At 52.2% G+C, this 12,681-nt stretch overlaps 1 protein-coding gene across 1 annotated transcript in view; it reads right to left on the bottom strand.

The window, feature by feature from the left end:
• Positions 1-12,681, bottom strand: part of pclob (piccolo presynaptic cytomatrix protein b) — a 103,163-nt gene that overhangs the window by 17,097 nt on the left and 73,385 nt on the right. The window contains exons 24-25 of the mRNA XM_067389386.1: positions 12,296-12,507; positions 12,094-12,144 (exon numbers count right to left, since the gene is read on the bottom strand). Coding sequence (XP_067245487.1) covers positions 12,094-12,144; positions 12,296-12,507 — 263 coding nt within the window. The remainder of the gene's footprint in view (positions 1-12,093; positions 12,145-12,295; positions 12,508-12,681) is intronic.

Here is a 12,681-nt window from a genome sequence, read left to right as displayed (position 1 = left end):
CTCAGCACCAGAGTGAGGTCCCAAGAGGGTATGGAGAGGGGACGAGAAGGATTTAACCGTCTCGCCCCCCTAAGGAACCTGATGACCAGGTCGTGCTGACCAACAGATTTGCCATCTAAGTGGTCGTGGTAAGCGGATATAGCAGCAGTATGGACTTTTGAGGGTGGAGGGGGGACAGCCTACGCTCCAACCCTACTGCAAGAAGGAAAGCACGACTCTGATCGAGCATCTTCGGGGGTCTTCCCGGCGAGAAGAGCACCACTCGACGAACAGGTTCCACTTTGGAGGCGTAAGCACGTCACGTAGACAGTGCACGTGCCGAAGTGATGGTGTTAAGTACCTCAGGGGGTAAGTCACCTAGAACCTCCGCATCCCGTCCAAGGGACCAGACATGGAGTTTCCAGAGGTCTGGACGCGGGTGCCAAAGAGTGCCCCGTCTCTGAGAAAGAAGGTCTTTCCTCAGAGGGATGGGCCAGGGAGGGGCTGTCGCGAGGAGTGAGAGTTCTGGGAACCAGGTCCGGTTGGACCAGTAAGGCGCAACTAACAAGACCTGCTCCTCGTCCTCCCTGACTTTGCACAGGGTCTGTGCAAGTAGGCTCACTGGGGGAAACGCATATTTGCGCAGGCCCCGGGGCCAGCTGTGAGCCAGTGCATCTGTCCCGAGTGTCCCCTCGGTCAGAGAGTAAAACAACTGGCAGTGGGAGGTTTCTGGTGAGGCAAACAGGTCTACCTGAGCCTTTCCGAATTCTCTCCAGATCAGCTGAACCACCTGGGGGTGGAGTCGCCACTCTCCTGGCAGCGCAGCTCGTGATAGCTCGTCGGCCACACGGTTGAGCACACCGGAGACATGAATGGCGCGAAGCGACCTCAGATGCTTCCGACTCCACAGGAGGAGATGGCGGGCGAGTTGTGACATGCGACGGGAGCGTAGACCACCTTGACGGTCGATGTACGCAACGGTCGCAGTGTTGTCCATACGGACCAGTACATGCTTGCCCTGAAGCAGGCCTTTGAGGCGGCTCAGAGCAAGGCGTACTGCCAGCAACTCGAGGCAATTGATGTGCCAATGCAGATGGGGTCCCGTCCAAACCCCTGAGACTGCATGCCCGTATTACGTGGCACCCCAGCCGGTGGCAGAAGCATCTGTGAACACCACAGCATGCCGGGACACCTGTTCTAGGGGCACTCCTGCCCGAAGAAACAAGGGGTCCGACCACGGACTGAAGGTTAGGCGGCACTCCTGAGTGATTGGCACCCGGAATGTGCCGCGCTGCCACGCCCATCTCGGGACTCGGCCGTGAAGCCAGTGCTGAAGCGGTCTCATATGAAGCAGACCGAGCGGTGTTACAGCCGCAGCAGCCGCCATATGCCCCAGGAGCCTCTGAAAGAACTTCAGTGGGACCGCTGTCCTGCCATTGAATGTATTCAGGCAGTTCAACACTGACCGAGCACGTTCCTCTGTGAGGCGTGCTATCTGCTCGACCGAATCCAACTCCATACCGAGAAAAGAGATCCTCTGCACCGGGGCGAGTTTGCTCTTTTCCCAGTTGACCTGAAGCCCCAACTGGCTGAGGTGTCTGAGCACCAAATCCCTGTGTTTGCACAACTGATCCCGGGACTGTGCTAGAATGAGCCAGTCATCGAGATAGTTGAGAATGCGAACACCCCGTTCTCTCATGGGAACAAGGGCTCCCTCCACGACTTTCGTGAAGACGCGGGGAGACAGGGCCAGCCCGAAGGGTAGGACTCTGTACTGATATGCTCGACCTTCGAACGCGAATCTCAGGAATGGCCTGTGTCGCGGAAGAATTGAAACATGGAAGTACGCGTCCTTCAGGTCAATCGCTGCAAACCAATCTCGGGGACGGATGCACTCGAAAATGCGTTTCTGCGTGAGCATTTTGAATGGTAGCTTGTGGAGGCTCCGATTCAAAACTCGCAGGTCCAAGATCGGTCGTAACCCGCCGCTTTTCCTGGGTACAATGAAGTAGGGGCTATAGAACCCCGACCTCAAATCGGCTGGAGGGACCGGCTCTATCGCGTCCTTCGCCAGTAGGACTGCGATCTCCGCACGCAGGACAGGGGCATCGGCATCTTTCACTGTAGTGAAGAGGACGTCCCTGAACTTGGGGGGGGGAGCCGGGCGAACTGAATCGCAAAGCCGACCCTGATGGTCCGAAGGAGCCAACGAGACGGACTGGGGAGCGCTAACCCGGCTCGCAGAGACCGTACAAGCAGGACCAAAGGGACCGCTGGTGTACCCGCAGCAGGGCAGCGAGGTGGAACACAGGGACGCGGCTCGGGGGGCTCTCTTTGTGAGGCGGCCCGAAGCGGCGTCACAGTGTGCTAGGCAACACTTACCTGGCTCCACGGATGGACAGAGGGAGCAGTCGAGGCTTTGGCTGCCCGCTGCTCGCTGCTGTCCGCTGGTGACAGAAGAGGGGGATGAGAGTGGTGAGGTTTTTCTCCTCCCACTGCTCTCCAAACCCTCTTCAGACCTGGAAATGGAGGAACTGCTCTTTAAAATTTGGGTACCGCTGCCTCTCTTGGGTCAGTGGCGGAACAGAAACAAACCCAATAAAGGATTTACCACCTGGCCCTCCTCCAGGGGTGGAAGAGCAGCCCCACCCATCTCTAGGTCGCCCGTCTCAGGGGTGATTCTCACCAACCAGTTAAACAGCTGCAGAGACGGGAGGCGTCATCTCCCCGCAATGGATACAGCAGAGCCTGCTGGGCCGGAGTTTCTTGCAGGGGACGACACCCTTGGCGACGAGCAGACTGAGGGGCGGCCCAAGAGGAACTCAATGGTTTGTCATGGGAAGCTCCCCTATCCGCTACTAACTGAGGAGAACCGCTGGGCTCAGTCCTCGACAGTGTCACCGAAAGGCCACCTCGTAAGATGGGAGCATTGAGAAAGCATTTAGCTTGACAACCTCTCACACCTCACAAGGTAAGCCAGGGGGCACTTCTGGACCACGGAGGTGGACATCGTCTGGCTGAGGGCCTGCGCCGTGACTTTGATCACGGTTAGTCAACAAGCGCAGCTCAACCCCAGCACAGAACTACCCTCATGCAAAAAGAGTGCCTTGGCCTCACATGCAGGGTGGGTGTGGTCTGTGTACAGCCACCCCATCCAAGAGGGTAGTGAGAGAGGAAAAACTTATGCAGATTGGCACCTTTGGCATTCCATATTTATGGCACCAATATACCCCCATACTGCCAAGTTTTCCATGCACATCTGGAAGACCCAGGAAAGCATGGCTGTAAACTCTGAATCTGAGTCAGCATAAGCACACACCATTACAGTGGGCAGCGTCACCCTCATTTCCAGAGCATAACAGCACTCTCTCCGATGCTGCAATCGACGTCTGTCCCTCAGCTGGAGCTCTGAATGAAATGCTAGGTTCCCCTATGAAAAGGACCAGCAATCCAATCCAGAAACTGCACAGCTTGCAATGCGCAAGAGAGGGAGGGGCCCTAGGGGGTTGGTTCCCCGAAGGAACCCCTCAACCTCATGTCACCCAAGCCATATCAGCAAAGTAGACCTCTTCTGGTGCACCAGAGAGGGCGCTACAATGGAGATTACGCAAGGGAACCGCGCATCTAGAGCGCCGAGCGAGCGCTGGGTTGCCGTGACAACCCGCGCTGCAGCCCGGCAGCTCGACGGCACACGACACGCAGAGGAGCGAGAGGTTTGCTCTCGCTGATCTCCGCGGTCTCCCAGAGTGTCGGGCAGAGCCGCGGCTGTGCTTTTACACACAAGCGGCAGCTGGCCAACAACAGAGGGGACTCAAGCTTCCCGGAGAAAGAAGAGTCACGACCGGCGTGTCGACGTGATCATGTTCTCATATGAAAGCATGAACACCCACGAACATCATTTCAGCACGCGCCCAGACATGCGAAACGGTGATCGTGGCCGTCAGTGAGGACAGGAACGATCGCATCCAGAAACACAAGTAGGATGTCGTCTTTAAAAAGACGCAAATCTACTTGTGTAAGCTCTTTCAGGGACTTTACTCTTTTAGAAGTGCTGAAGCACGCAGGGGAACGGCCACCGCAACACAGACAGGGATTGTGTGCAGCCTGTCATGTGCTTTCTCTCTCTTTGAAGGCGCTCACTCTTACCAGCCGTAAAAACGGCTTTTCAGCGCTCAAAAGCGCACCGTACCGGCCGTGAGAACAGCCTTCTGACGTTGTCAAACAGCTATTTGCTCAAAAACGGCAAACGAAACAGAGAGGACCTCGACCCCGCTGCTGTGCTGTTCGCCCGCACTCGGAAAAAAAGAGAAGTTCAACCAAAAGCTTGACTCGTCTTCTAGCAGACACTCGCTTGCAGAGAACAGGAACAAACACCGTTCGGCTCCGAAGCGAAAAGCTGAAGATGCAACGCACCTGCTGCTCATTATATACCCGCGCTGCGAGGCGAGCAGCTGATGCATATGATTGCATGCCAATGTGCATTGGCTCGTTTAGTTACACTCGAAGTAGATTGGCCTCTCTAGCGAGATTCCTATTCGTCGGTCTGTCCGACGTACGTCGAACGTGACCGACTGAATGGGAACCCGTGCATTCACTTCTGCTGCACTGTTACACTTTTGCGGGAACCAATCACAGACGGGCTTATCCACCTTGCTCGCTATTGGCGGGTATAACACGATGACGATAGAGAAACGACGGCAAGCAGCTTTCAAACTCTATCTGATCTACCCGTCTCTCGCACAACCGTCACTCCAAAATAACAATGCACAATCACAGTGACGCCGATTGTGTTAAGCATTTACCTTATCTGAGAGAAATGTAGCAGAGCGTTGATCCGACAGTCTCTTCTTAGGAAGATTACAAACGCCGATTAATGACGCACAATGATTCTCTGCTGTTATTTTGGTGGTTTGCTTCACGATGTGAGTACAGGACTCTTACTTCAAAACCCCTTGATGGTAGACAATATTTTTATTATTTGCTCTATATGTTTCGTCTCCCTGCTTCTTGAATCTCGCGCCGCCTGAGCTGACTGGAATTCTTTTTGGTTGTCATGACAATGACGTAGTTTAGGGCGGCTATATTCCGCGTTCATACACTGAACCAGAACAGTATCAGAGTCGCCTTTTAACCTCTCGACGATGCTGAATGACTTCTTTAGTTAGCAAACAAATTGCTCGAGTGGGTGTAAATACCGATCACTTTCATGTTTATTTGCACAACCTGCAAAAATCACTCGATGCTGATTGAGACACGGTAAACCTCTCTGGAGTTTTCGCATTGCTCTGCAAAGTACGTCACCCGGATCGTTGATCTGATTGGTTGAAGGACTATCCAATTGCATGACTAATGCTCGTTGATCACGCCTCTTGTGCAGTAGGAAATGCATAGCAAACTCCCCAAACCAATGTTCAATTTTAAATTGAGCTTGGTCTGGTGATAGCCAGACTAGCTCCGAGTAGAATGTCATGGGGTTGCCAACCCATAATCACGGTAACTATGACATAACGTTTTGATTGCTATCAGGATATGAAGAGTTTAAAAATGAAAAATATTGTCTACCCTCCCTTTAACAGTAACAGGCAAAAGTATGAAGAGCAAAATATTTGTGTTTCCACAAAAAATCTGATCTCATTTTACACAATTATTTATGCTTTGATATTAAAAAAATAATTAAAATGTATTAAGGGTGCAGTATGTAGGATTTATGTCCACTAGAGGTTGCTAGAGGCCTATTTAAAACAAAGGCGTAGTTTGATGACGCCAAGTTTGGGCGCAAAATCTTGGGACATGTGGTCTTCACCTCAACGGACGGCGCAAAATAATAGGGATAGGACTCGGGAAGAAATCATGTTCATGGATGCGATTATTAACGTTATTGTAGTATGAAGCAGAGCAGGACCGAGTGTTGTGGGAGCTGAACGAGGAGCTGGAGCGATTGCGCAACACACGCCTCACGAGCAGCGGAACTTTTATTATGCCACAGTCGCCGGCACTGTTTCCGCTTTTCCGGTCATGAGTATGAGGTTGTCACAGACACGTCAGGTTCCACCTCACTCCCTTACCCGCGCACTCAATCACCGGAATTCTAATCACCGCCACCTGCAGCTCATCACCACAGTCATCAGTCCCACTATAAGAACCCCACACTCACACACACACATTGTCCGGTCTCGTTCGTGATACACCTCGTTGTTCACTTACCTCAAGGACTCTCAAAACGATACTTACCTGTCTACATCATCTCCTTCGTCTCCATTGTCTCCAGTACTCCTCGTGTTCCTACCTGCTTGTGTGTGTGAGTGTTCCAGTCAGCCATCTCCAGCGTCTCCTTCCACCATCACCTGCAATACAAAGAATAAGGACAGTATTACCTCTCATTCACCTCCAAGACCTTCATTATCACCATTCACTTACCTGTTTGCTCTGCTGATTGTCTCAATAAACAACCCAACTGCTTTTATCTCTGCTTCCGGTGTCTCTGTTGTAACAGAAGACCGGACCTTAACAGCCATACATCAGCATGAGCTACCATGACCCTTTTCAAGAGCTCGTGGACGCATTGCGCCGAGCACTCACCCCTCAACCACAGTCACCGTCGCCAGGACCCCTCACCGCTGCCACTTCCGCATCCACTGTCACCGCTGCTTCACCTGTTTACACCGCCAGTCCCATGGCCAAACCAGCGCCCTACTCAGGATCGGCGGAGGATTGCAGCGGATTCCTTCTTCAGTGCGAGTTGGTCCTGGAGATGCAGCCGCACCTCTATCCCACCGAAACGGCGAAGATAGCGTTCATAATCTCCCAACTGCAAGGTAAGGCCCTTCAATGGGCGGATTCCCTCTGGACTCAAAAGGGCTCAGTCGTTAAATCCTATCCAGCGTTCGTCTCCCACTTCAGAGAAGTCTTCGGAAGACCTTTGGCTGATTCTTCTACTGGTGAGAAACTGTACAATTTAAAACAAGGAAACCAGACTGTTAACGATTATGCCTTGCAGTTCAGAACGCTCGCCGCAACCAGCGGCTGGAATGAACAAGCCCTCATCACCACCTTTCGACAAGGTTTGGAGCCTAATGTGCGGTTGCATCTCGCTGCATACGAGGACTCCATGGGACTCGAACAATTCATCCAACTCGCCATCCGTGTGGGTTCTCGTATGCAGTCGTGTCTCCTTGAGCACCAGGGCCAACCACTGACCACCACCCTCCTCCGTCGGTCCGAACCCGTCAGCTCCCCAGAACCAGCCACCGAACCCATGCAAGTGGATAACTCACGTTTGTCTCCAGCAGAAAGGCGGAGAAGGCTGACCCTGAATCTTTGCTTGTACTGTGGATCCCCTGGGCATGTCATCTCCACATGCCCAATCCGTCCTCCTCGACCTGTGGTGAGTGCTATCATTCCTTCAATCCAAAAGATGAAACCACTCACTACTATCGTAAACCTTACTGCTGCTAATGCTTCCGTTCCAGTGGTGGCGCTCCTCGATTCAGGGTCAGCAGGAAACTTCATCTCCGGCGCCCTCTGTCGACACCTCGGGCTCAAGACCTCGCCTTCTCCGATTAACTACCAGGTCCACTCCATCACGGGCAAACCCCTAAGCCGAAAGATGGTTCGTCGCGTTACTGGTCCCCTTCTACTGCAAGTGGGTATCTTCCACTCTGAGACCATCCATCTGCTGGTTCTGGAGGAATCCACCGCTGACGTGGTTCTAGGGCGCCCGTGGTTGGAACTCCACAATCCCACCATCTCCTGGCGCACGGGCGAAGTCCTGAAGTGGGGCGACCACTGCTTCTCCAGCTGTTTCCCAGAACTTCCTGTTCCAAGATCTCCTCTCTCCAAGAATATCTCCGTGAACGCTACCTCCATCGAAAGTCCTGTGGAAAAACGCTCCGTCGATGTTCCACCCGACTACGCCCCCTTCAGTGACGTCTTCTGCCCGCAACGCGCCTCCAAGCTTCCTCCACACCGGCCATGGGACTGCGCCATCGATCTGTTACCGGGTGAGCCAGTGCCTAGGGGACGCATTTACCCCCTATCTGTACCGGAGGAGAAGGCCATGGAGGAATATATTAAAGAGGCCCTTAACCAAGGATACATCCGCCCGTCTACTTCCCCTGCTGCTTCAAGCTTCTTCTTCGTGGCCAAGAAGGACGGAGGCTTGCGGCCCTGTATCGATTATCGCTCACTGAACAAGATTACCGTGAAATTCAGGTATCCACTTCCCCTCGTCCCAGCGGCCCTGGAACATCTCCGCGGTGCCACTGTGTTCACCAAGCTGGACCTCCGCAGCGCGTATAACCTCATCCGGATACGCGAGGGGGACGAGTGGAAGACCGCCTTCGTCACGCCCACCGGCCACTATGAATATCTCGTGATGCCGTATGGCCTGGTCAACGCCCCCTCCGTATTCCAGGATTTCATCCATGAGGTGCTCCGGGAGTTCCTCCACAAGTTCGTTCTGGTGTATATTGATGACATACTCATCTACTCCCGGAGCTTGGCCGAACATCGCCACCACGTTGCGGAGGTCCTCAAGCGCTTACGGCAGTTCCAACTCTTCCTAAAAGCAGAGAAGTGTACCTTCCATCAGTCCTCTGTCCACTTCCTGGGATATGTGATTGACCACAGTGGCATCAGGATGGACGAGGGGAAGGTTTCCGCCATCCAGAACTGGCCAACTCCCACTACCATTAAAGAACTCCAACGTTTCCTCGGCTTCTCCAATTTCTACCGTCGCTTCATCAAAAATTACAGCACCATCGTCAGCCCACTCACCAACCTGCTCCGTAAACAGCCCAAGTCTCTGTCCTGGTCCCAGCCTGCCACTGAAGCTTTTGAGACCCTCAAGAAAGCCTTCACCACCGCTCCCCTCCTCGTCCACCCCAATCCAGAGTTACCATTCGTCGTGGAGGTGGACGCCTCCACCACCGGAGTGGGAGCGGTCCTCTCACAGCAGCAGGGGAATCCAAGTAGGCTCCATCCATGCGCCTTCTTCTCCCGCAAGCTCAACCCGGCGGAGGTAAACTACGACATCGGGGACCGTGAACTCCTGGCTGTCAAGCTCGCCCTTGAGGAGTGGAGGCATTGGTTGGAGGGAGCTAACCACCCTTTCCAAGTTCTTACTGACCATAAAAACCTTGAGTATCTGAAAGCGGCCAAACGACTCAACCCACGTCAAGCCAGATGGGCAATGTTCTTCTCAAGATTTAACTTCACCATCTCATACCGCCCTGGGTCGAAGAACCTCAAGGCCGATGCTCTCTCACGTCTCCACGCTCCCGAGGAGAAGAATGATGACCCTGAAACTATCCTGCCCGAGTCTCTCTTCATGAGCCCCATCGAATGGTCGGAAGAGACCTTACCCTCCTCCAATGCCTCCTCACGCACTCCGCCGGGTTGTCCCCAAGGCTTGCGTTACATCACCAGGACACGACGCACTCCACTCCTGCACTCCGTTCACTCATCACTTGGCACTGGTCACCCGGGGGTCAATGAGACCCTCTCGCTGCTCAAACAGCGCTTCTGGTGGCCAAACATGGCCAGCGACGTCAGAAGGTACGTGCAGGGCTGCAGGGAGTGCGCCATCTCCAAGAGCCCACGCCATCTTCCAACCGGCAAGCTCAATCCTCTGCCCGTTCCTGAGAGACCCTGGTCACACCTGGGAGTAGACTTCGTTACCGACCTCCCAGAATCTGATGGTCACACCTGTATTCTAGTAGTCGTAGACCGTTTCTCCAAAGCCTGCCGTCTGATCCCCCTGGAAGGTCTACCCACTGCCATGGCCACAGCAGAACTAATGTTCAACCATGTCTTCCGTCATTATGGAATCCCCGAAGACATAGTCTCTGATAGAGGACCCCAATTTATCTCTCGAGTCTGGAAGGCGTTCTTCTCCCTCCTGGGTGTGACCGTCAGCCTATCGTCTGGATACCATCCTCAGTCGAACGGGCAGACGGAACGGAAGATCCAGGAGATTGGGCGCTTCCTGCGTACCTTCTGTCATGGCCACCAGGACTCCTGGAACCAGTACCTGGGCTGGGCCGAGTACGCCCAGAGCTCCCTCCGTCAAGCTACAACAGGATTAACACCTTTTCAATGCGTGCTCGGCTTCCAGCCCCCACTGTTCCCCTGGGACGGGGAACCCTCCAACGTGCCAGCGGTCGACTACTGGTTCCGGGAGAGCGAGAGGGTATGGGACTCAGCTCATCACCAGCTGCAGAGAGCCCTGCGCAGGCGCAGGATGACAGCCGACCTTCGGCGCTCCCACGCTCCTAACTACCAACCGGGGCAGAAGGTCTGGCTGTCCACCAGAGACATCAGGATGCGCCTGCCCTGCAAGAAGCTGAGTCCCCGCTTCATTGGCCATTTCACCATCCTCCGACAGATCAACCCCGTCACCTACCGGTTACAACTTCCTGCACAATATAAAAGAATTCATCCAACCTTCCATGTGTCACTCCTAAAACCTCACCACCCTTCTGTTCTTCCTTCCACAGAACCTGACGTGGCAGCCGTCGAGCCCCCCCTTCCACTCATCCTGGACGATGGGACTGCCTACGAGGTTCGAGAGATCCTGGACTCCCGGCGCCGTGGTGGTCTCTTAGAATATCTGGTGGATTGGGAAGGCTACGGTCCCGAAGAACGCTCATGGGTCCCTAAGAATGATATCCTTGATCCTACTCTGTTACAGACTTTCCACACCAACCACCCGGACAGACCTGCCCCACGACCTCGAGGACGACCACCACGACGTCGGGGTCCTCGGCCCTCAGGAGCGGGCCGTGGGAGGGGGGGTACTGTCACAGACACGTCAGGTTCCACCTCACTCCCTTACCCGCGCACTCAATCACCGGAATTCTAATCACCGCCATCTGCAGCTCATCACCACAGTCATCAGTCCCACTATAAGAACCCCACACTCACACACACACATTGTCCGGTCTCGTTCGTGATACACCTCGTTGTTCACTTACCTCAAGGACTCTCAAAACGATACTTACCTGTCTACATCATCTCCTTCGTCTCCATTGTCTCCAGTACTCCTCGTGTTCCTACCTGCTTGTGTGTGTGAGTGTTCCAGTCAGCCATCTCCAGCGTCTCCTTCCACCATCACCTGCAATACAAAGAATAAGGACAGTATTACCTCTCATTCACCTCCAAGACCTTCATTATCACCATTCACTTACCTGTTTGCTCTGCTGATTGTCACAATAAACAACCCAACTGCTTTTATCTCTGCTTCCGGTGTCTCTGTTGTAACAGAGGTAACGCAGCTCTGTTTATCACATTAGATACATTTGAGTGTGTTGAAAATGTTACAATGTTACTCTGTGCATTCGCTTGGTGGCTGCTGTATGACACACTGCAGTAAAATAGATCAATTTTAGAATATCATATTAAATGCTGGATGGCTTGTGTTGATAAATGGCATGCAATTCATTTTAAAACATTGTATGATGGAGAAAATGCTGTATTACTGTTACTAAAAATAAAGCTGCATCTAATTATGCTATGTTAGCAACTTCATAAAATAGTGTTTTTCTCTGAGGCATGGTAAAGCATTATAATAATTTATAACGTGTTGAGCTATATAACAACAATTAGTTTTCTGTCTATAAATATATCAAAACAGTTGTTCCCTTGTCGTCAAAACGTGTATTATATTAAAGCGTCTTTGGTGTTTCCATGGTTTCTACAAAATAAAACCGTAAACCGAGGCAGACCGAGGGTTAACACGGGTATGATGCAATTGACAGGCGACTCCTCACACGTCCCAGAGCCTTGGTTAAAATTGCAATTTTCTCACGATTTACAAATAGTTGGAAACCTTTGGGATATTGTAAATACTCAAGTGAACAAAATATATAACACTGGTCTAGTAGTTTTTGGACATTTTACTGCAAAAATCTTACATATTGCACCTTTAAAGATATTCCAAAACTGTTTACATGTTGCCAAATTGTAATTAATACAGCTGGCTGCCATATTCAAATATCTGGAAATGGCAGTAATGACTGGCTTACAATGATGTAAACACAGTCAAAACATAACCATATAAATCAAATTAACTTTAGAATTGTCTTGTACAGTACATGTAAAATTGCACAGACTTACTTGTATTTCACCAGTGATTGGATGCGGTTGTGGCTTCAGAACCTCTGCTGACTGAAAAACAAAATAATGGAAAATAAATGCCTAAAAAAACTATTTTGCACTTCCTTATGCATACACAACATTCGATACAGTATATATACTCAATATATAGTAAGAGGCACATGCAGATGCACCTTCCTGCACACATTTACACATACAGTACCTTGCTACTATGACGCTTCTTGTTGACGGAAGGGGACCCGGGTTGCCCTGGGCTGGGGACCCCACTAGAAGCGGCAGATCCGGCGCCAGAGTGCAAGTGTCCCGCTCTCTCCAGAGCAGACAACACAGAGCCAGGAGCCTGCTGTTGGGACACCTTCTGCAGCTCTGCAGCCAGCTGCTTTGGGTCTACACCTGGAGAGCGCTGACGCTCACCTACAACACACACACACACACACAACAGCTATAGCACAAAACCAATCCCTTTTCAACCTACTGACCGATATGAACATCTTCTCCATGGTCATGAGTGTAAGAAGACTCATAACCCAGGGTTAAAATGAGTGCTAAGGAAAGCTGTAGGAAAGGAAGTCCCAACTTCCAGTTAAA

Source organism: Chanodichthys erythropterus, chromosome 7, assembly GCF_024489055.1.
Source record: "Chanodichthys erythropterus isolate Z2021 chromosome 7, ASM2448905v1, whole genome shotgun sequence".
In the NCBI taxonomy this organism is placed as follows: domain Eukaryota; kingdom Metazoa; phylum Chordata; class Actinopteri; order Cypriniformes; family Xenocyprididae; genus Chanodichthys; species Chanodichthys erythropterus.
This window is presented reverse-complemented; position numbering and strand designations above follow the sequence as displayed.